At 43.1% G+C, this 23,522-nt stretch overlaps 1 protein-coding gene across 2 annotated transcripts in view; it reads right to left on the bottom strand.

Annotated features, from left to right (window-relative positions):
- The window catches only part of TRPC5 (transient receptor potential cation channel subfamily C member 5), a 266,576-nt gene that overhangs the window by 23,846 nt on the left and 219,208 nt on the right, over window positions 1-23,522 (bottom strand). For both annotated transcript variants that reach the window (XM_053891241.1, XM_019426883.2), the window contains exons 7-8: window positions 22,155-22,477; window positions 8,916-9,111 (exon numbers count right to left, since the gene is read on the bottom strand). In XM_053891241.1, coding sequence (XP_053747216.1) covers window positions 8,916-9,111; window positions 22,155-22,477 — 519 coding nt within the window. The remainder of the gene's footprint in view (window positions 1-8,915; window positions 9,112-22,154; window positions 22,478-23,522) is intronic.

Raw genomic sequence — 23,522 nt, 5'->3', positions numbered from 1 at the left:
TGAAAAGTGCTTCGTGTGGTGTCTTGCACATAGTAAGTGCTCACTAAATGGGAGTTAATATTTTTTTATTTTTTATTTTATTTATTTTATTTTATTTTTTATATTAAATATAATTTATTGTCAGATTAGTTTCCCTACAACACCCAGTGCTCATCCCAACAGGTGCCCATCACCCACTTTCCCCTCTCCCTCACCCCCCATCAACCGTCAGTTTGTTCTCAGTATTTAAGAGTCTCTTATGGTTTGCCTCCCTCCCTCGCTGTAACTTTTTTTTCCACTTCTCCTCCCCCATGGTCTTCCGTTAAGTTTCTCAGGATCCACATATGAGTGAAAACATGGTGTCTGTCTTTCTCTGACTAACTTATTTCACTCAGCATACTACCCTCCAGTTCCATCCACGTTGCTACAAATGGCCAGATTTCATTCCTTCTCATTGCCAAGTAGTGTTCCATATGTAGTTAATATTTTTTTTAATGTTTATTTATTTTTGAGAGAGAGAGAGAGAGAGTGCAAGCAAGGGACGGGCAGAGAGAAAGGGGGACAGAGGATACAAAGCAGGCTCTGCACTGACAGCAGAGAGCCCGATTCGGGGCTCGAACTCACAAACCACAAGATCATGACCTGAGCCAAAGTCGGACGCTTAACTGACCCAGGCACCCAAGTGTCCTGGTAGTTATTATTGATGGTAGTTATAATGATAATAGATTGGAAACAGTTGAGTGCCTGTAAGATTTAATAAAGGCTGTTTATATGCTAGATAGTCATTGCATTCTTATTACCGACTTCTCTAAGCCTTAGGGGACTGAGAAAGAGCTCAGCTTGGGCCCAGAGATAGAGGGAAAGGGCTTGTCAAAGGTAAGGTCCACGTAAGGCAAGGCAGTTAGCCCAGGGTGCTGTGCTAAGCCAGGTAGACAGCAGTATGAAGGCTCAGAATGGGGATGTGAGAAGCCACAAGAGCAGATCTCATCTTTTAAAATTATTTTTCTAAAGGCAGACTCTGAACTTTTTCATCTAGTTCCTAGAGGTATGATTCTTCTATATGTTTCTTTTCATTGCTGGGGCATATTCCCTATTGGCACAGGGAGAACATCATTTTCACTTGAAGATATTTTCATAGGAAATCAAAGAATAGGAGGCAGAAAAGAACAAGGCCAGCTCCTACACCCTTATTGCCTTCAATAAACTCCAGGCCGATCCTTGCTGGTGTACAAACCATTTCCCCACCAGAAATGAGATCTGAAAGCTATCCCCACTTTTCTGTCTTTCCAAATTTGACCTTCAAATCTCAGCCCCATTTGTCCTTCCCAAATCAACCTCAGAACCACCGAATCAGATAGGTACTGATAGATTGGGGTACAGCCAGAGAAACAGAAATCCTGCTAGGTCTTTCAGACATAGAAAATTTAACGCAGGGATTAGTATGCCGACAATGGACGAGATGAGAAGCCAGACAGGGGACAGTGAGGCAACTCAGAGATTAGCAGCCACAGGAAGCCCCTCTTATCCCTAGACTTACAGGGACAACTGGAAGAGGTGGTGAGTGGTGTTACCAGAGTTCAAGGACTGGGGCTATCTGGTGGGAGCTAGAGCCAAGGTGGGGATGCCTTGCAGAAGCTGGGGCCAACGAGGGAGGGGATGCCTGGTGGTGGTGGAAGGTGAGCCCCATAGGAAATACAGCTGCTGCTGCTACGGGTACCCCCAAAGTGAAATATCCTCACTAGTCCCTTCTTCTTACCTTTGGGTTGGCCAAACCTACCCAGAAGCCAAAGGGCAATGGACCATGGAGAATGTAGTTCCCTTGATACAGAGCAGAGCAGGAAATGGACAGAGAATGGATCTGAGAGTCAGAAGCAGATAAAAAGCCTAATTATCATCCTTATTTTGCAGAAGAGGTCCTCTGAGGCAGAAACAGTTCAGATTGCCCCAAACCACACTAAATGGCAGTCCAGGTTTCAAATCCAGGCATCTGACTACTCCTGTGCCCATGCTCTCTGTAATCACTCTATTTAAAAAAAAATTTTTTTTAACGTTTATTCATTTTTGAGAGATGGAGACAGAGCACGAGCGGGGGAGGGGAAGAGAGAGGGGGAGACACAGAATCCGAAGCAGGCTCCAGGCTCCGGGCTGCCAGCGCGGAGCCCGATGCGGGGCTTGAACCCACCAACCGCGAGATCATGACCTGAGCCAAAGTTGGATGTTTAACCGACTGAGCCACCCAGGCGCTCTTGTCATCATTGCTATTATATACTCATAGTAATAATGCTATTGTTATTTTACTCATGTCAGACTTCTCCCTCTGAACTAGACTTTAAGTTCCCCAAAGGCATCAACTGTGTCTTTACCTTGATATCATTTATAGCACCAAGCCCAGAAAATGTAGATTGTTCATTGATATGGGATTATTAGCAGGTTTTCCTGGGTTCCACATTACCCAAAGTGGGGGCACTATTAAAATGTCCTCTGTGGTTCTAAATATTTGCTTTCTTGTTAGTGAGATGCAGAAATCCCAGATCAGATTCCAGAGAATGGTCTGGCAACAGGGAAAAACACAAGCTGCAATGAGAAAAATCAATATCTAGATTGCCTGAGGGTCTCCAAAGGAAAGAGACAGTTATTAAAATTTGAAATGGCTCCGCTCCGACGTCAAGAAATTTCTACAGGTTGAATTGAGCAGCTCCTTCACCAGAGGCTGTCCTATCCCTTAGACTTACTATAGTTTCTGTAGTTTGGACTGTTCTACGGGACTGAAAGCTGCCAGGGTTTATGGTTTGTTCTGTTTTCTTAGGAAGCAGTTCTTGAGAGCTAAGGGAGGGATACAGGTATGTTAGACGAAGTGTGTGTGATTCCTATCCCAATGAAATCTTTAGCCACTGGAAGTGGTAGGACAAGGAGACTGGTGGTTCGGAGTTGTGCTTCCTGGCCTTGAGGTCTATGGGATAGGGTAGCAGTTCTGTGCATGAGTGTTGGGGTCAGACTCCCTCAGTTCAAATCCAGGCTCTCACCACTCTTTAGCATGTGATGGTATCAGTATCCTGGGGATGGTATAGTACTATAATATAGTGCATTATCCTCATTTTTCTCCCTGGTTGTTCTTTCTCAGTCTCCTTGGGCAATCTGTCCTCTCTTTCCAACCTCTACACATTGGAGTGCCTCACTTTTGGACCTCTTCTCTTTTGTACCCACACTCACCTCACCGAGTCCCATGGCTTTAAATACTGTGCACATGCTAGTGACTCCCACATCTCTCTCTCCAGCCTGGACCTCTCTGCTAGACCCGTAGACCACTGCCTACCAGACATCTCCACTCAAATGTCCAATGGGCATTTCCAAGTCCACATATCTAAAACCGAATTCTGGATCTCTGCCTTGCTCTTATGCCTGCTCCTTTACTACTCTTCCCCAACTCAGTAAGGGAAAATGCCACCCTTCCAGGTACTCAGGCCCCAAATCTTGGTGTCATGCTGGACTCCTCCCTTCTGCTCATACCCCACCTCTGATCCATCAGAATTGGGTCTAGCTTTGAAATATACCTAGAATCTGACCGCTGCTCATCATATCCATCATGACCACCCTATTCAAAACCACCGTCAGCTTTTCTTATGGTTAATGCAATCATCTCACAATTAGTCCCTCTGTCTTTGCTGCTGCCCCACTTCTTTCTTTTCTTAATCAACATATTCTTTTTTAAAAAAAAATTATTTAAGATAATTTTGAATGAGAGAGAGAGCGAGAGCAGAGGAGGGGCAGAGTAGAAGCCAAAGTCTTTACAAAGGTCTTTTGGGCGCTATGCGACCTGTTGTTTATCCTCATTACCTCTCTGACATCATCTCCTACTTCTCTCTGATGTGTGTCCTCCATTCCAGTCACAGAGGCCTTCCTAAGGCTGCAATCCGAGCGTCAGTGTGGCTGAGCTCTTATCTAGAGACCCTGGAGAAGAATCTGCTTCCACGTTCGTTTATGTTGTCGGAATTCATTTCCTTGTGGATGCAGGACTGAGGTCCCCACGTCCTTGCAGGCAGTCAGCCGGGGGCTACACTCATTTCCTAGAGGCCACCTGCATTTCTTAACACGTGTCCTTCCATTGTCAAGCCAGCCACGGCACATGAAATCCTCCCTATGCTTCGAATCTCTGACATCTTCTTTTGCTACCAGCTGGTGAAAACTCTGCTTTTGAAGGACTTACATGATTAGATTAGGCCCATCTGGATAATCTCCCTGATTAGTAACCTTAATTACATCCATAAAAATTTCCCTTGCCACGTGGTGCAACATAATCACACACGTGCTATCTCATCATATTCGCTGTCCTGACGATTAGGGCGGGAAATCTTAGGGGAGCATCTTAGGATTGAGCCTGCCATGAGGATATTCATACTGTTTAAGAAACTGACCAATCAGAATGTATGCCAGCGTGAGCACTGGAACAGAGGCATGGAAAATACTTGATGTTTCGGGCATCACCTTTTACTTGCTGGATTGTGAGGAGAGCTGGGGGGGGGGCATCCCAGAGGGAACAGCTGGAGTGGCAGCTTTTACCAACTGGTATGGAAATATTTTAATGTTTTAACAACTGGGTGCTGTATCAGCGCATAGGAGTTGGTTACCTGCCTGGTTAGTGGGTTACAAATCACGGCGTAGTGTGCAAATTGTCGTCGTCTTCTCTGTGCTTTGAAAGTCTGAGGTTGGTCCCGGGTGACTGCGGGTGGGCGGGAAGACCACCTGCCCCCTCCCCACCACTTGGCACTTCCGGGTGTGCAGTGGGCCCCCTCCAGCCTTGCTGACTGTCTTTGCAGCGCTGGCATTGTTTCTGATGAATGTTTCCGTGGGCAAAGCTGTCTTTGGCAGTGGGAGAGTTCATCCATTATCTGCGCCTCCAGATGCTGCCTCCCCAAGGGAGACAATCGATTCTATGTATTTGGGCTCTCCCCAAGCCTTGGAGCAGATGTGGCTCAGTGAGGCAAGTCCTATTTACTTACTCTCAGCTTTGGAGTGAACACTCCTCAGTAGCCAGTGAAACCGAGGGTGCTTATTAACTTGCCGAATGAGGCCATACCACAACACATCATTATCAGCCTCATGTTTTGTGAGGACCAGTCTCTGGCAAAAGAGATGCCCCTTATGGGTGAGTTGGAGGTAGAAATGGGGCTTAGCGTGGATGAATTTTGTGGGACTGCCCTGTCCCTCCCACCTAATATTTTCATAAGGGTGAATTTCATTTAAATGGTATCAAGGGCAGCTTCGCATGGTGGAACTTGGAACATACACGCACAAGGAACGGCAGTGACCAGGTGGGTGTGTTGAAAGAAGTGTCACAGAGAGAAATAAGCAACTTGAGGGACATAAAAGGATAAAGCGAGGAGAGTAAATCACTGTGCATCATAAACAACCATAATGTGAAATATGGCCAGCCTCACATAATGATGATGCTGGCTGGGACCACAGAGCACAGACCTGGAGTGATCCTGGCTTCCCCATATCTTGAAGCTGACTATTACTACAGTGTAGCCCCCTCTGGCATAGAAATATGAATTTCTAAAGAGCCATATATCTACTCCTCCGGCAGCTCTGCATCCTACACAGAGCATCGAGAAAGAGCTCGACCCTTCAAGGGATTGCTGTTAGCTGACATCACTGAGCCCTGTCTTAGAATGTACACTAAACATATTCCCAGTAAGGCATGTCAACAACTGAGTCTCTCCTTAGACCGAGTCAGCCTGTTGAAACTTTCGTAGTAGGAGAGACTTGTCTTCAGTGGCTTCCCTTCCTGTAACATTTCCTCCTGGTCTTTACCAATCAACCAGATCCAGATAGTTTTGGGAATCAGGTTGCCCAACATCAGGATCCCACTAGATCCAAATGATAAAGACACATTACCAGAGGATCCCGAAGTAGCAAGTAGGATTCAGAATGGTTGGCCTGACTCCATATGTGTGAGATGGTATAGACTCCATGCAGGTCACCTTCTAGCAAACCCTCACCCCTCTCCCCCCAGCCCTCTCCCAAGCTAAGATATTTTCTTCAGGTACAACAGTAGGTGGCATTAAAACGCAACTTGCTACCGGCAGGTGGTGACAAGAAAGCCAGAGTTGATTATTTCCACCCTTCCTAACAAAATGTCACTGAGCTCAGTGGGAGATACCAAAGCCCTGCATTAAGTGACGAGAAAATGTCTTCGTTTTCCACTGCCATTAGGAGCAATCAGCTACAAGATAACCAGGGAGAAAATTACAAATGCCTCAGCATGAATATTGCCATCGTTGGCAGGGGTAAGGGGATGCTAGGCATAGGAGCAGAAAGATATCCCCCTGAGATTTTATGCCTGTCCCCCTTATATAGACAGATTTGGAGTGAGTATAGATCGTTCCAGAGTTCTTGATCTGGCTGGGTTTGAATCATGGAGAGAGAAAAGTGTAAAATTGAAGTATATTTCATGTCAAAAGTAGCAGATGGGCAGAATTTCAGAGCTAAGGGACCTTGCAAGCTTAGCCTGTTCATCTAGACATGCAGACTCACGGGATGTCAGAGCTGGCAGGAATATTAAAGACCACTGGATCAGACATACGGATGGCCAACAGGTGCATGAAAGGTCCTCCACATCACTAATCATCAGGCAAATGTAAGTCAAAACCACAAGCAGCCATCACATCACACCTGTTAGAATGGCTATTATTAAAAAGATAATAAGGTAACAAGTGTGGTGCAAATGTGCAGAAAAGGGAACCCTGGTGCATTGTGGTGCAGCCACAATGGGAAACAGCACGGGAGGGCTCTCGAAATAGTTAAAAATAGAAGTACCATATGCTCCAGAAATCCCACTTCTGGGTATATATCCAAAGAAGATGCAACCACTCTCTCAAAGAGAGATCTGTACTCCTGTGTTCACTGTGACATTGTTCACAATAGACAAGACATGGAAACAACCTGTCTGTGCATTGACAGACAAATGGATAAAGAAAATATGGTGTATACATAATTATGAATATTATATATGTAAAATAATATTATTATTCAGCCATGAGAAAGAAGGAATGGATGAAACTGGAGGGAGTTATGCTAAGACAGTAAGTCAGACAGAAAAAGACCAATATTGTCTGATCTCAGTTATATGTGGAATCTAGAAGAAGTCAAACTCATAGAGACAGTAGAATTGTGGTTGCCAGGGGTTGAGGGTTGGGGGAAATGAGGAATGTTTTTCAAAGGGTACAAATTTATAGGTAGAAGTTGCATAAGTTCTGGGGATGTAATGCACAGCATGGTGGCTATAGTTAACAATATTATATACTTGAAAGTTGCTTGCTATCTTAAATGTTCTCACCAAAAGAAAAAGATAATTTATGTGAGGTGATGGATGTGTTAACTAACCTTATGATGACAAACATTTTGCAATATGTATGTGTATCAAATCATCACGTTGTACACCTTAAGCTTACACAATACTATATGCCAATTATATCTTAATAAAGGCCATCCACTTCAACCCTTTCACTTTTTGGATGAAGAAACTGACGCCCAAAAAGGGAAATAAGTTACACAAGGTCATACTTATAAACAACAGGACTAGGATTAGAGTCCCCGGTCTTCTAACTTTTAAAATATGTTTCCACCATACGCCCCCACCTAAGCACTTAAGATCTAAGCCATCCTGGTGGATACGTGTATATTCTGGTTTTTTAAACCACCCAGTGAAAGAAGTTCTTTCCAGTGAAAGAAATTCTAAAAACCCACCGAGGAGATTGTATGTCACTGTTATTTATGGTTAGGAAATTTTTCCAAATAGATAACTCAAAAGCCTCCTGCTTTTGACTCATAAACTCATTCCTCTTTGGTCTATCCCTAATCAAAATGGATCAGGATGGTCACTATTACCAGTAATATTTATGGAATATGGACAATATGTGTGTGCGTATGTATGTGTGTAAAATGTGTGTATATACGTACATATATTTATATGTGTACTTATATTTATATAACCGATAATTTAAGCTTCTTTTCTGTAGGCTAAAAGATTCCTCAGTAGCAGACCAAATCTGAGAAATAGCGTGTATGAAGGAAGATAAGAGTCGGGCCTTTCCATTTGTCTTCTGTGCTACAGCAAAAACTTTCAGCAACAGATAGACCCATGGGCTTGATCTAGCATCTTAATATGACCTAAATATCCAAATCCACTGATACCCAACTACACCTCAGATAGCCAGAACTCCTCTGATAATACCATATTTCTAAATATGATAGGCAGATTATAAGAAAATAAGCTAAGTTTAGATATTTTCTATGACATCAAAAATCAGGTCAGGGCCTGGACTGATCCCATATCCTATACCTTCACCATTTCTAGATTAGAGTAATATTGCTGATCCAAATGGTAACATGATGGTCAAAAAGGATTCAGTGATTGACTGTACTTAGGCCATGTCTCACGATGGAGAGCAATTACTCATATATCCTTGATCGAAAATTAGTCACTCTCTGAGAATGTTGTCTTTGGCAATGAAATGTTCAGTTTTGTGAAGGACATGCTTGCAGTGAAGAGGGAGATAGGACCCTCCTGCCTAGAGAACCAATTAGCTCAATCAACCCTAAAAATTCGTGGGGCGACAAATGATAGCCAAAGTGTGCTCATAGCTCCCGAGCTCTCCTTTGTAAGGCAAGAAAATCGATTCAGAATTTTAAACACATTTTTTTAACAGGCTACCAGAAAGTCTTATTAACTAGAATATCCTCTTCTAAATTACTGACAGTCAATGGACTAAGAGTCCAAACTGAGTTGCTTTAGAAAGAAATACTTTAACAACTGAGAAGGCTAATGTAAAATACTTGATACAGACAGACTGCTTCATTGAGCTTCCAGTGGGCTCCATGCCAACGTGATCACTCCTTGAAATCAAGCAATCACCCTTGTAAAGCAAACTACTCACGGCAATAAGCTGGTAAGAGTTGTTCATCATGGCAATCAGCATGTTCAGCAGCACCACCAGGGAGATGACGTTGTATGTCCCAAACATGGTAGCTCCCACAAACTCTGTGAACTCATGTCTGGCTTTCACGTTGGTAACATAGAGATTTAGAAGGCCAAATACAGACCAGAAGAGCGACTGAAGGGTTTCAAACAGCCTAAAAGAGGTCAAAGAGCAGGTTAGTTAATTCTCTAGGAAGAGCAAGAAAAAGAGACAGAAAACGGGATCTGCTTAATAAGGGACTTGCCAGACTTCTGTCCCATCAGGCAGACTGATGATCTCACTCCTTTTGGTCTCTTTCCCCACACAAACCAATCAGGTGGGTTTATTTGTCTGTTACCACTTCTATGTCTTACGCTTTCCTCTTGCACCTAGAATACCATTTCTCTTTTCTCAGTCTACACAGAGCCTATACTTTCCTAAGACTTATTGCAAGGGCTACTTCCTTTGCCAAACTTTCTCTTTCATCTTGGGACCACATGACTTATCACCTTTCTAATTACACAAAGACAGTAGATGAGTAGTTGAGAATATAGTGCTTGCATTAAATTGTTCTAGGTTAAAAATCTCAGCTCTGTCATTTGCTAGCTGAGTGGATGTGAATCAGTTACCATTTCTAATACTTCTTTTGTGGTTGCGACAGGGCCCCACATGGTGCTAAGCTCAGTGGAGGAGCTCAAAGACCCCTGAATTAAGGCTTCATGTAGATTGTTTTAATTTTTTTAATGTTTGTTTATTTTTTGGAGAGAGAGAGACAGAGTGCGAGCCAGGGAGGGCAGAGAACGAGGGTAGACACAGAATCCGAAGCAGGCTCCAAGCTCTGAGCTGTGAGCACAGAGCCCAACACGGGGCTCGAACCCACCAACCGTGAGAAATCATGACCTGAGCTGAAGTCGGATGCTTAACTGACGGAGCCACCCAGGTGCCCCTGTGTAGATTGTTTTAAATGATATGTTACCTGACAATTACTGAGAATTTACTATATATAAACATGTTAAGCACTTTTCCATAACTGATCATTATAATCCTTGTAAAATCTTTATTGTTCCTGCTGAGAAAACCGAGATTCAGAGGTCACTCAAATGCTGAGCCAGAATTCAAATCCAATTCCATCTCACCTCCCCAAACCACTGCAGCATTATTTTAGATGGCTTCACAAATTATCGTTTCCTCTTGTAGTATCCACCTCCAAATATCTAACTCTGCAATGATATGTTTTTGGTGTCTAGGGTTTCTCTGGCCTCATATTCAGAAATCTGTGAATGTAGCAATAAAAGGCAGCCAGCTCTGGGTGGCACAAATCAGCCATTTCTGAAGCACATGGTTGAGGTGCAGAGCATAAGAAATGCTACTTTAAGATTAGGTGTCCTGTTTCAATTGCTCAAAATATGTTGTTTTTAGAGTGCAATGTATTTTGAAAGACTTAGGGATTCGTTCTTGGGTTCATCGGTGGGGGGGAATGTGGGAAATGTTTTAAGGATTCCTTCTATCTGGGACTGATCTTCCCCCAGATCTTTGCAGGACTGTCTCATCATCATTGGAGTCTCAGATCAAATGCCACTTCTTCAGAGGAGCTTTCATTGGTCACTCTACCAAAAGTAGCTCCACGAGTGTTTTTTTTTTCTATCATACTGTCTCGTTTTATTTTCTCTGTAGCATTTCAAACTCCCTAAAATTATATGAAATATTTTTTTTGTTAAAATGTTTACTTTCTGTCCATCCCCACTAGAATGTCAGCTTTGTGAGGGCAGAGACGTACAGCTACAATGTACCTGGCACAAGACAGGCACTCACTAATACTTGGTGGATAAATGAATGAACACTTATTAACTATTACTATTACTCTTATCGAGGGATTAGAGTCTAGGAGTCTCCAGGCCCATTGATAATTGCACGGTCAGTAGGCTGCACAATGGGGTTAGTCATTCTGATGAAGGCTGTGCTCTGTCTGCACTGGCCTGACTCTCACGGAGCCTCCTTCATGGAGCCCATGCCTGGGAAACATGCACATGGTTCTTTTCAACCTGTTAAATGGCTCTTCTCTTATCATCACAGGTCACTTCCATGATTCTTCCAGTAGCACGCTGCTTGTGAGCTAGCCTAGAAGGAAGAAATTTGCTTTTTGTTTGAAGAAACAAAGGGCCAGTTGGTGAAGCATTTGAGAATCAAAAGTAAGCCGAGAGCTTGGAGTTCAGGGGCCAGGGCACAAGAACCAGAATATGGCAAGTCAGACTTCTCGCAGGATCTGAATTTCCAGGAGAGTCTAAAAGTCAGGGCCAGGCAATGCAGTTCATTATAGAGCCAGGCAGAGGGTCAAAGAAAGGAAAGATATGGGCTCAGGAGTCTGGTTGTACCAAGAAGGCACCACCTGGACATGGCAGGGTCCATTTGAAATCAGGGCAGGTGGGAGGCCAGCAATGGCCCAAGCAAGTAGCCAATAACAGAGGCTGAGGCAAGTATATCATTGATATGTTGGCAGGGTCTTAGGTCATTGGTTGTTTCCCCAGAATGGATGGCATTATACTCCTGTACCGCCATTAACAATTAAAATTGCAATGGTTAACGTTTGAGTGTAGAGCTTACTACTAGCTGTTCCATTGACTGATATAAAGGTTCCCTAAAAGTGGAAGTTCAAGCATTTAAGATCTTCCCGCAACTATGGTGATATTCTAGTCAGGGAGAGTCTATATGTACAATTGTACAAGAGAGGGAAAAAAAGGCAAAAAGGTCATTCCTCAGTTTTGGTACTTTATATTGAGAATGCCTTCCACACGGGGCACAAAATGTCACATTATGGCCTGGCCACTAGGAGAAGGTGGCTTGTTGAAGGGCATGCCCAGGTAAAATAGATGACTGACATATGGGGTAGATGAGCATTCTAGTGATACATTTGTAGAAAGCCCTGTGGCTTCTAGACACAATTGAATCCACAGGGCAAGAGCCACTACCTGGGGGGGGTGGGCATTATTTGGTGCCCAGGCCCATAATAAAATCATCACAGGGATGGGAAGACTTGTTGACTAAACCCTAGAATCCTAATACCAAAGGAACGTCTTTTTGATTTTAAAGGATATGATTTTAAAGAAGATAATCCATTTAAATAAAAATTCTAAATAAAGCAAAGAGTAAACAGACATATGGAATTTGTTAGTTCAAGGAGGGGCACAAATTGAGGATACAAAGATTCAAGGAGAGTTGATATTAAATGTATGGAAGACAAATCCATCCCAGCTGGTTAAGGGGGAACTTGAGCATGTTGAGACCATCCACAAATAGATCACAAAGCTAAGAGGGGCACAGTAGAATAGAGATGGGAACTGCAGTCTTCCGGGCACTTTCTGAAAGTCTCATTTTTGAGACGGGGAGTTCATCTTTCAAAAGGTACAAGGACGACGGAGAGGGTTTACCCCTCTGGACTTAATTCATACCAGTGAAGGACTGGAGTTTCTTCTGCAGTTTCCTAGACTTGCAACTTCTTAGTCCATCATGGGTTTAACACGCTTCTAACTCTGGATGGCACGTTCCTGCCATGCTCCCAACTTCTAGCCTCCACTTTCATCCTGTCTTCTTCTCTACCCAAGTCTTGTTTGTCCTGCCCTGACTCCTTCCCCACAAGGTTGGGTTAGATGCCCCTCTTTTGTTCTTCCATAGCACCTTAGCCTGATTCTACAAAGACATATATCACATTATAGACCCAGTAGAGGGGAGTGGTTAAGAGCAAACTTTAGACTCCTCCCCTTATTAACTATTTGACTTTGTCAAAGTTAAATAACCTCTTTTTTTTTTTAATTTTTAATGTTTATTTATTTCTGAGACAGAGAGAGACAGAGTGCGGGGGCCGGGGGGGAGGGCAGAGAGAGAGGGAGACTCAGGAACCCTTGAAATCATGACCTGAGCCGAAGTCGGGCACTCAAACAACTGAGCCACCCAGGCACCCCTTAAATCACCTCTTTAAACTCCGAGTTTCCTCACCTCTAGAATAGTTTATTGGCAGGATAAATACTAATTGCTAACATTTACTGTGCTCTCATTACGTGCCAGGCAATGTGCTAAGTGCTTTGCGGGTCTTGTATTGTTTGATTCTCAAAATAACCCTGAGAAGTAGGTACTATTCTTTTATCTTTTTCAGATGGGAAACTAAGGCACAGAGTGGTCACACTGGTAGGAAGTGGCAAAGGTAGGATTTTGACCAGGCTCTTCTGACTCTGGAGCCCACATGCGTAACCACCATTCTCTATTACATAAGATGCTGCATGTAATGCACCCTGCACGGTGTTTGGCAGAAGCATTAAAAATGGCAGCTATTCGAATTATTTGCTCATGTTCTCCATTAGACTATGAGCTTCTTAAGGATAGAGGTGCCTTCTTAGTATCCTCATTGGCTGGCGCGTAGCAGTTGCTGAAAACACGTTTGTTGAATAAATCTGATAGAGATGACAGGAGAAGCGCACAACTAAGGAAAGTACAGATAATTGGTATCATCCTGTGATAAGAGTAGCAGGAAGGCTATGAACTTAAAATAGGAGGGAAAAGAGGACACAGTCAATAACAACCTTTAAAATCTGGCCAGAACACAAAGAAGAGCCTTTGATGGGGGCTGAGTTCATATCCATGCAAATAAGATGGGATAATAAGGGCTGAATGGTAGGTAGAAAAATCATCACTGATTAAGTAGTAATAGCCACAAATAAATGGAGTGGGTCTACAAGGAGGTCCCAAGTGACCTTCCGGGTCGTGGCTCTGTCTTATCGCTTTGCTTGTATTCATGATTATTGCCAACTTGACGCAACAAATTTTATGTAACTTTACAAAACCAGTCTTCTACTGTGCCCCTGGATACAAGCACAGACTACAGCTTGCATGCCTGGATTGAAATCCTGACTCTGCCACTTACCGTCTATATGACTGCAGGCAGCCTGTCTAACTGTTTTGCACCCTCATTTCTCTGTCTGTAGAACGGGCAATAATGATAGTGCCTACCTCATAGCATGGTTGTGAGAATTAAATGGGTTAATCCATGTAAAGCTCATTTTGTACTAGTGCGTCGACCTAGCGCTCAGTATATATTACATATTTTTATGACTATTGTTAACCTTTACACTTCGTTCTTGTCTTTATAGATTGTCATTCATTTCCATACGTGGTTGTACATGGATGTAGTCATAGTGTGTAAAATTTTTGTGTTTTTAAAAACTACACATTTGGGGTACGGCACTTTTGGTGTATATCCAGAGTCTTTGCATGTATCGTTTTAATAGCTGCCCATATTCCACCCAGTGAATATCAAGCCTGTCTGACATTTTAATCCATGCTTTGGATAAGAAGAGATGGCAAGTTTCTAAGATCCTCAGATGACAGAAGACTGGGAAGGATAGCTAATAGATGGGATGACAGGATCAAGATTCAGAAAGGTTTCAACAGCGTGGAGCAATGGGCTGGAACTAACAAGATGAAATTTAATAGGGATCAATATAGAGCTTTGCTCTTAGGCCAAGTGCCCAAATTCAGGATGAGGGATGTAGGAGAAATGCCAAGGATTTTCTTTCTGACAGCAAGCTAAAAATGGATCAGCAGAGTGACACTGTGCTAAGTGCTTTGCATGTATTGTAATACTTGATTCTCAGATACTTCAGTATGGCCAGATACTTCAGCCATATGAGGGGGGAAGTGACAAAGTCAATCTTCTAGAATCGAGGATAAGGTAGGCATGTTGAACATCATTATATCTTAGGCCTCTGTGGTAGGTGCAAGGCTTACTAAAGTGGAGGGTCTGGTGGGTGAAAGAGACAACAAATGACTCACACACAGCAGGTTATATTGTCACGGAAATGTGCTTAGAATGCCATGGGGAACAAACACAGAAGGAGCCTGTAACTGAGAGTGGGGTTGGGATGGGTAAGAAGAGACATAAAAGAGCAGGTAATTTTTCAGCAGAGGCTTGAAAGATGGGTAAGAGTTTTCCAGGCTGGCCAGGTAGGGATGGGCATTCCAGGCAGGTGGAATGGTGTGGGACGTGCAAAGACCCATAGGGCCAAGACGTCCTCCTATAGTTGGGGAGAACAGGATGTTGACTCTGGGGAAGACGAGTGAGAGGCTGGAGAGTTGGTGTCCAGAGTACCAAGGCCCTGCGAGATGTGGTAAAGAGGTGGGTTTTACACTTGAGAAGATTCCACTACGGGGCAGGCACGAAGCTGGGTGGTGACAAGATGAGACTGGTATTTAGAAAAAAAACTTCTGTGAGACAGGTGTGAAATTGTTTGGAGGAAAAAGCAGACTGGAGGCAAGGAGACCAGTGCTGTGTGTGTATCTCTGTGTATATATTTATATATATATAAAGGATGAATTCAAGAGATACTTAGGAAGTACAACAGATAGGGCTGAGTGAGAGCCTGGATGTGTCGTGTGAGGAAGATGTTAAGTCATAGATGATTCCTAGGATTCGGACTGGTGTCATTTAATAAGATGGGGGATTGAAGGGGAAATAGGTGTGGGGTGAGGATATGGAGATAATGGAATTCAGTTTGGGACATTTTGTGTTTTGCGAGGCCCGTCACACAGCCATGTGTGTGCAGAAGGCATCTGGAATTGAGGGCTGGAACCTCAGAAGGAGACATAGGACCTGCAAGTTAGCTCCTGCCACTTCTACCCTTTTTCTCTCACAAGTCCCATGCCCTCAGAATGATGATGCCTTCCCAATCACTACTCTCAACAGTAAATGAAGGCCAGGGGTTCCCAGGATGGAATACTAGGCTTTAACTGCCAATAGTCTTGTCATGTATTATCAGCAAGAACAATGAGGTCCTCTTGAACTGTGTTCCCTGGGGAAAATATCTGTTCTTTTTCTTTTTAAGCCAAAGAATAGTAAAGGCATCTCTGGAGAATCAGAAGGAAAAGGATGACAGTAAGCTTATGGCATAATTTATGTCAGGTATATAAATGAGTTCGCTTTCTCTTTCTCTAAAAGTTGAGTTTTTCCCTACGCTGACCAAGTAGTATGTATTTTAGCAGGTATTATAAATGCCCGAGTTGAGGTATTTAAAAGAAAACAACGCTGAGTCAGACCCCTATGGAGGAAACAAATTGATACCTAGAGGAAAAGTTGAGGTAACATTACTGCTGATTTGGCCCTAGTATGACAATGCTTCTTCATACCTAATGCCCCAAGGTATAATTTTTGTGTATACCAGGTGCCCATTCTTGTCAATTGTCCCTGCTGGGCAAGCGATGGGAACAAAATGTCAGTTGGCAACCGGGGTGTTAATAATGACTACAAACTTGCAAGAAGGCATTTCATAAACTTCTTCAGCAGAGTTCACATTGAAAGGGTAATTGGCAGGGGACCTGGCCTCCTGGAAGGCACCTTGCATTCAGATGTTCAATCCTGTTAAACCCTTTGATGTGAACACATGCAGTCTCCTGGTGCTCAAGCTACTACAGAATTGCTCTTTATATTGAAAACAGGTTGATGCGAGTTCTGCCTCTAGAGTAATGCAGGAGAGGAAGCAGGTCCTAGTCAAGAGGCACTAGCAAGGTGACCAGTTGTCATTATACACTCCTGGTTGGCTTAACCAAAACAGCACCATCTTCTTGTCAACCCATTTTGGCCTCTTTTCCCTTTCACATGAGTCTGATTTCCCTATCCGAGATTTTTCCCCTTCTGAGGAGAGAGGCAGGAGGTGTAGCCTAATGGAGGGGGATTGGTGGGTGCTGCAAAAGGGGCATTGGAGTGAGCCAACATTTTTCAAACTCTGTTCATTGGTACATCGTCCTGGCCAATGCATTTGGGGAAATCTTTCCCTACATCGTGTATCCAAAATGAAATGTCTCTGCGAAGACCTGCAGTGAAGAAACCTTTGAAAGTTTGTCCTAGCATTTCCAAGCTCATTGGATCATATATCCTTTTCTATTATGTCTGGTCTGTTAACATCCCTGTGAACTATGGTGTTTTGTAACCGATTTTAGGAAATGCTGCTAGAAACAAATAATAGGGGTAATCTACATAGCATTGTTTTTTCCCGTCTCTATTGGTGCAAACTTGGGCGCAAAGAAACTCTTTTTTTTTTTCCCCTGGCCTTTGTTATTGAGCACATTTCTAGAATGTCTGAGTTCACTGAACTGCCTTAGTTTATAGGGTTAAAGAGAAAAATGTATCATACTTTAATGACTAAAACCCTCTCATGACCTTGGAGTCATCACTGTGAACACCAGTGGTAATGAGTGGCACTTTCCAGAACTGGGGTTTGAGGTGGACAAGTTAGAGGACACTGAGTCTTGGGTAAGCCCAAGACCTCTCCTGGAACCTAACAAATTTCCTGTCACGTGCCTATTTTCTTCTCGTCTGTTTCTCCTAACAATGATCTGTCAGAAAAATAAAAGCCATTCTGGAGGCTTGAAGGTCCTAAAGAAATAGATGTTGAGTTTATAAATAAAAGGTATAGGAATTCCATGCGTCTGGAGGCAGTGGACATGGACAGGATCCTGAGCTGTCTCTTGCATCCCAAGTGGGAAAGGGAGACATTTCTGATCAGTGCTCAGTGCCCTTTGGCCCACCTGAAACCTTAAATTAATCTCAGAAGGCGAATTGATTCGAATCTTGCCCTCAGCCTGTTGCCTTTCTAGCCTGCTCCTGTGAAAGGGGTGCAGTTGTCACTGGGAGGTGCACACAGGCTTTTACCATAAGCCCAGTCTATGCTTTTCTTGGGTTACGGCACAGAGAACTTGTCCCTGCCAGCATTTCAGCTTTTATTCCACACTGTGTGGACTCAGGCAATCTTGTTGGTTCTTATGAAGCATTCCCAATTAATATTGCTTGAAGGGTGGGTTTACTTGCCTTCTGTCTTACAATACTAGGTAGGAGAAACACTCCCCAGATATAATGTCCATTCCCACAATACAATCAGATAAAAGGGATGCAACCACTTTGCATAGAGCCTGTTCAAACATACCCATTCTACAAACTTTTACCTTAATTCCATCCACTCTTGTGTTCCTACCTCTAGTCTCTATTAGGATTTCATTGACAGGCTTTGGTTTCATAATACTAGGTAGTGGAAGTTTTCCCCAGCCAGACATAAGGTCCATTCCCATAAAAACATCTAGGTAAAGGAGACACAATGTTTTTACATAAAGCCTGCTCAAACATTCCATCTTTTATGATCCTATCAACCCTTACATTTTTTTTTTACTTCTTTTTAAGTAAGCTCTATGCCTCACGTAGGGCTTGAACTCATGACTCTGTGATCGAGAGTTATGAGCTCCACTGACTGAGCCAGCCAGCTGCCCTACCCTTACATATTTATATTGTCTCAATCCATTGCAGCCTGAGTCAAGGCTTCACCAATGGGTTTTGGTACCAGCATTAGGAGGATTTCTGTATTAATGGGGCCTGGAAACGTCTCTTTTCCACCCTCTGACCATTTTACCCACTCTTGAGCCAAGGGACCCTGGGCCTTTTGTCAATCTTTAGCTTGACTAATCTGCCCAAACACTTCCCCAAATGATTGGTGGTCAGGTTTCTCATTGTAATTTTTGCCCTCCGGCTTTTTAAAATTCTCCAAACTGGGATAAATAGAGTAGACTTATTTGGGGCCCTTTAATTTGGGGGGACCATCACAGAGTTCCTTTGGCCCTCCCGGCCTTTGATAGTGCTGTATTAAAATCTTTAACCCTATCAATGTCTGTCTTATTCATCTCATTTCTTAATAACCATCTAAGGGTTTCCATCCTGTGGGATGAGCCCTGGGACTCCTCTGTTTCCTCTTTCTTTTGTTCCTACCAATATTTGCTTTATTCACCTCATTCCTTAAAAACTGTTTAAAAGCTTCCACCTTTGTGGCCTCTTCCTATTCTCTTGTTAATTAACCTAATGTTTTTATTAAGACCCATGAGGGAAAGCTGAGACCGTAAATTGGCAAAGGCTTCCCAGACTGTGTTTTGGTTTTGCAGCAGTAAGGTTATATGTGGGGCCCATGTGAAAGAGACCCCTTAACCACAGCATTTACCATGACCCAGGTAATGGGCATATATATTCAGTAGGCAAATATCACAGTCATCTTAAGCTCAGTTCCACGTAGCTTGTGTATGAGGCATGTTAGTGGCTTCATCTGGGGTATTCCACTTGACATTCATAGGGGGAGTTGAGAAGTCCCCCTTCTCGGGGTAAACAGACCCTACAGTGACTTTTATCCAGTTAACCAGGCTGGTCGTTCCCTTTAGGAATAACCTCCTGTGTATCTGGATCACATATAGCCATCTGTGATTGTTCAGTCGTGAACTGTGGGTCCTATATCAACCCAAACATGCCCTTCCACTCACTCCACAGATTTGAAAACCAAAGACACAGCCCCTAAATTAGTTACTCTCATAATCTATTTTAGCAAAGGTTCTTCAGGAAATTGATGATACTGATCTACGAAATGAAAAAAATTCTTTATAGTCTCTGGTTTCAATAGTTTCTTGATTTTGCCCTCCCCCACACTGACTACCTTTTTGGTGACCAGAGGTCTTATAGGGGCCTTCTGTTGTCCCTGTACAATTTTTACCTTCAGGGCTGGCTTTGAGGCTAGTGACCCAAACTCGGATTGACCTAAATCTGAGCTTGGTTTAGCATCAAGGCCCAACCCAGCACTTTTCTTTTACTTTCATTGTAGCTATTATGGATAATAACCGAGGGATTGTATGTTTAGCATAGTTCTTCTTATTTTGCATTCCCTTATATATCCAATGAGCTAACTCCTTCTTAAGAGTTGGGTTTATTACTGAAGCGGTTTAGAACAAGTCTCCCCAAAGTATGCCATTTTGGCATCTGAGCTATTTTGAGCGGAAGGCAATCAAGACCCGGAAGGCTCAAGAGAAACTTTTGCCCCTCTTTTAACTACCTAGAAGAATTTAAATTGGAATTTTACCAGAGATAAATTTTATCTGAGTGATCCTTCTGTATGGGAGGGCAAACAACTGCCAAACATCTACTCTTCTTACTGTCCTGTGAATCACCCTTTGAAACCCCAGGCCTCTATCCCATTCCTTAGCTCGGGATGCCATATATACTTCCTTTTTCCTTTCTGTCTTTGAACTTCTCATGTATGTGGGGTTTCTGTACATACGAAATTAAATTTGATTTTCTCCTATTAATCTATCTCATGTCAATTTAATTTTAGACCAGCCAGAAGAACCTTTGGAGGGTAGAAAAAAAAACTTCATCTCGAACACTATCATTTCTAAATTCCATTGCTGACTTTTACCTTGAGTAACTGACCGCAGCACAGCTGAAGTTTCACACTGTGGGTGACTAGGTAGCTATCCAGGGATCAGAGGCTCATCATCTCTTGCCCTTTTATCTTTTCTTTTCTTTTTTTAAGTTTATTTATTTATTTTGAGAGACAGAGTGAATGGGGAAGGGGCAGAGAGAGAGAGGGAGAGAGAGAATCCCAAGCAAGCTCCACACTGTCAGTGCAGAGCTTGACACGGGGCTCAATCCCATGAACCATGAGATCATGACCTGAGCTGAAATCAAGAGTCAGACGCCTAACAGACTGAGCCACCCAGCACCCCTAGATTTATAGGGTCTTCTGTATAGGGTCTTCTGCAAATGGAAGCAAGCAATGGGCTTTTGACACTTTTCTCTTAAAACAAAAGCTTTCATCATGATTCATTGTTAAAAATCCCACAATATGGAGAAATTTAGAAAATAGTTAAGCAAAACTAAGTATGCAGAAATCCCCTGTGATCCCACAGTCACATTTTTAGATGTCTCTTTGTCTTTTCCTCTACATGCTCTCTCCCTAGCTGACATCACAAACCAATTTCATGACCCGTGACTTTTATCTTTTCTTTTCCCTAATAACGTGTTTCCATGATTCAGGGCTCTTTTAGCAAATCCCATTTCTCTTATGCCAACTAAGAGCTTCTGAACCCAATGTATGGGTGTGGGGAGAATTTCCCCGCACATCACAAATTCTCCAATCAACAGCTGGGTGTCCTATAATCCAACCCAATTCTGACACTACTGGGAGATAATCTCAAATTCTACGAATTAAGGTCTCAGTCCCACAAGACTGCCCCTTTATCCCCCACGTTAAATGTCAGTCACAAGTTCGGGTTGTTACCTGTGCTTCTGACTGACCGGTTATAGACTAGGTACTCCCACAACCTTCTTTTTTGGGTTCAATTAATTTGCTAGAGTGGCTACAGAACTCAAACATTTCAATTACTAGATTATTGGCTTATTATAAAAGGATACAACCCAGGAGCAGGCGGATAGAAGAGCTGCATATAGAACAAAGTAGGGGGACAGGGTGCAGAGCTTCCATGTCCTCTCCAGGTGCACCATTGTCCCCGAATCTCCATGTGGTCACCAACCTGGCAGCTCTCCAAAACCTGTCCTTTTGGGTTTTGGGGGGAGGCTTCATTACCCAGCCATGATTGATTAAACTCATTGGCCACTGGTGACTGAACTCAATCTTCAGCTCTTCTCCTTTCCCCGGTGGTTGAGGGGTTGGACCCAATGTTTGAACCCTCTAGTTTCAAGGTTGATTCCCCTGGCAACCAGCTTCCATCCTTAGGTAGAGGTCAAAAGTCACTTCCTTAACATAAGAAAAGACACCCTTGTTCTCGCTCTCAGCCCTTAGGAAATTCCAAGGCTTTTGGGAGCTCTGTGCCAGAAATATGTATTTCTGATTTCTTATTATGAATATTTCTTATTCATATACAATCCCCAATATTTCTTATTTCTTATTATGAATCACCATATCCCAGGATGCATTAAGATATTTCTGATCTTTCCTTTTCCTTTGTTCTTGATTCAGAATAATTAAGTTAGCTTTGGTAATCACGTGTTCAGAGGAACAGCCTTGCTCTTTCATTTCCTTGGTTAGCGATGCTTTTTTGAATGAGGAATTATTTATCCCCTTCCCATCAATTCCTTTAAAAATATGAGATACTACCAAAATAATTCAAAACTAACTCTTTAGATGAGTTCCTGGGAACCCGTGTGTGTGTGTGTCGCTTTCCTCCCTTACCTAACTGCTTCCTCTCCGAGGCCTCTATATCCAGAGAAGGCCCTCTCTCTACCTCAGACCCTTTGGGTTGATCCCTGAGTGAGCTTTGTGTGCACTGTCAAAAGGTAGTGACAAAGCTGTGGACTGAAAATGGAGCAAAGAAGGAGAAAGCAGAAAAAGGAAAAAGAGAGGGGGGGGGTCTTACGTGGAGAAGGCATTATTCTGTTTCTCACATCGGATTCCCTTGCAGTTGTTTGGTTCATCGATCGCTCTGGTCTCATAGTAAAAGTAAAGCTGGTTCAGTCCGTTGGCAAAAGCCAGCAGTACCAGGCAGTAGATAAAGAGGAATTTGAGGATATCAAGCAGCATGCGCCCCAAAGAGATCTGCAGAGGCCCCAAGTGGGAGTTGGCTGTGAACAGGGATATGAGGCGCAACGAACTTAAAATGTTGGATATTGCAAACAGTGCTTCCGCAATCAGAGTCGGGTGCCACATTTCCCATTCTTCCCTTGGACGAGAACCATTATACTGAAAGAAACAAGTGCACAAGATGAGAGGTACAGTGAGCATTTTCAACTTTTCCCTCTTTTCTCCTGTTTGCACCTAAATAAAGCCACCAAGGTAAGCATCATTCATTTATACAACAGACCCCATGCATGGCACTATTTGTCTCCTCCCCCCCCCAATCAATATATGATGCTAATAACTCTTTTCCTCCCACTCTCCAAATATATTCCCTGAATATACACAGAGAAAAATGAAGTTTGGAGCCATCATCTGGAGTAACCACCTGTGGTTTATCAACAGACATTTTCTAACTAAAAGTTTACCAGATTGTTGAGGAGTGTCACTGGAACAGAGCCATTGATTGGCATGCCCAAGGTAGTGGGGACAAATTATTCTGCTTCTTAATGAGATTTCAAATCAGATTTGCCTCCCCAATCCCCCATTTTCTTCTGAGCACCACGGACAACCTGTAGTCACTGAAGGGCAAGGGACAGGTTCAGCCTCCTCAGTGTGCAATGTTCTTCCTGAGTTTTTGCCGACTTGTAGTCTGGGACTGCTAGAGCAATCTTAGAGGGTCATTATTCAGTTTCCTGTGGAACTTCAGCAGTCTGTAATGTATTTCATACTATCACCAATAGCATGTCAACCTTCCAGGTAGTGAATTTAGTACCGCTCCACACGGTGATGTATGCATGTATTTGTTCCTTTGACAGCCCTACAAGCTTGTTCAAGTTCTAGGGCAAATGAAGAACCCGGGGGCTGAAGGAGGGGAAAAAGCCAGTGTTTCTGGCATTGGTTGCCCGTTTTTCAGCCCTATCCTGGACTTCTAGCTCCCGGAACATTGGAAATAGTTTTATAGAAAGATGGCTTGGTTGTGAGACCCGAGGTCCAAATGGGGCTTTGTCAACTTAAAACTGCCTGTATCTCTCAACTTCACCATAGAATGAGGATAATATCTACTCTTAATCACCGCACATGTTTGTGGTTATGTATCCATATGTGAGAGTGTGTGTATTCCATAAGGAGAGATGTTATGGAAATATAAGAATTTGCTTATTAACTTCCC

The sequence above is a fragment of the Panthera pardus genome, unplaced genomic scaffold (assembly GCF_024362965.1).
Source record: "Panthera pardus isolate Hobbes unplaced genomic scaffold, ASM2436296v1 HiC_scaffold_27, whole genome shotgun sequence".
Taxonomy (NCBI): Eukaryota; Metazoa; Chordata; class Mammalia; order Carnivora; family Felidae; genus Panthera; species Panthera pardus.
Note: the sequence above shows the minus strand (reverse complement) of the source record. Positions and strands in the feature narration are given on the sequence as shown.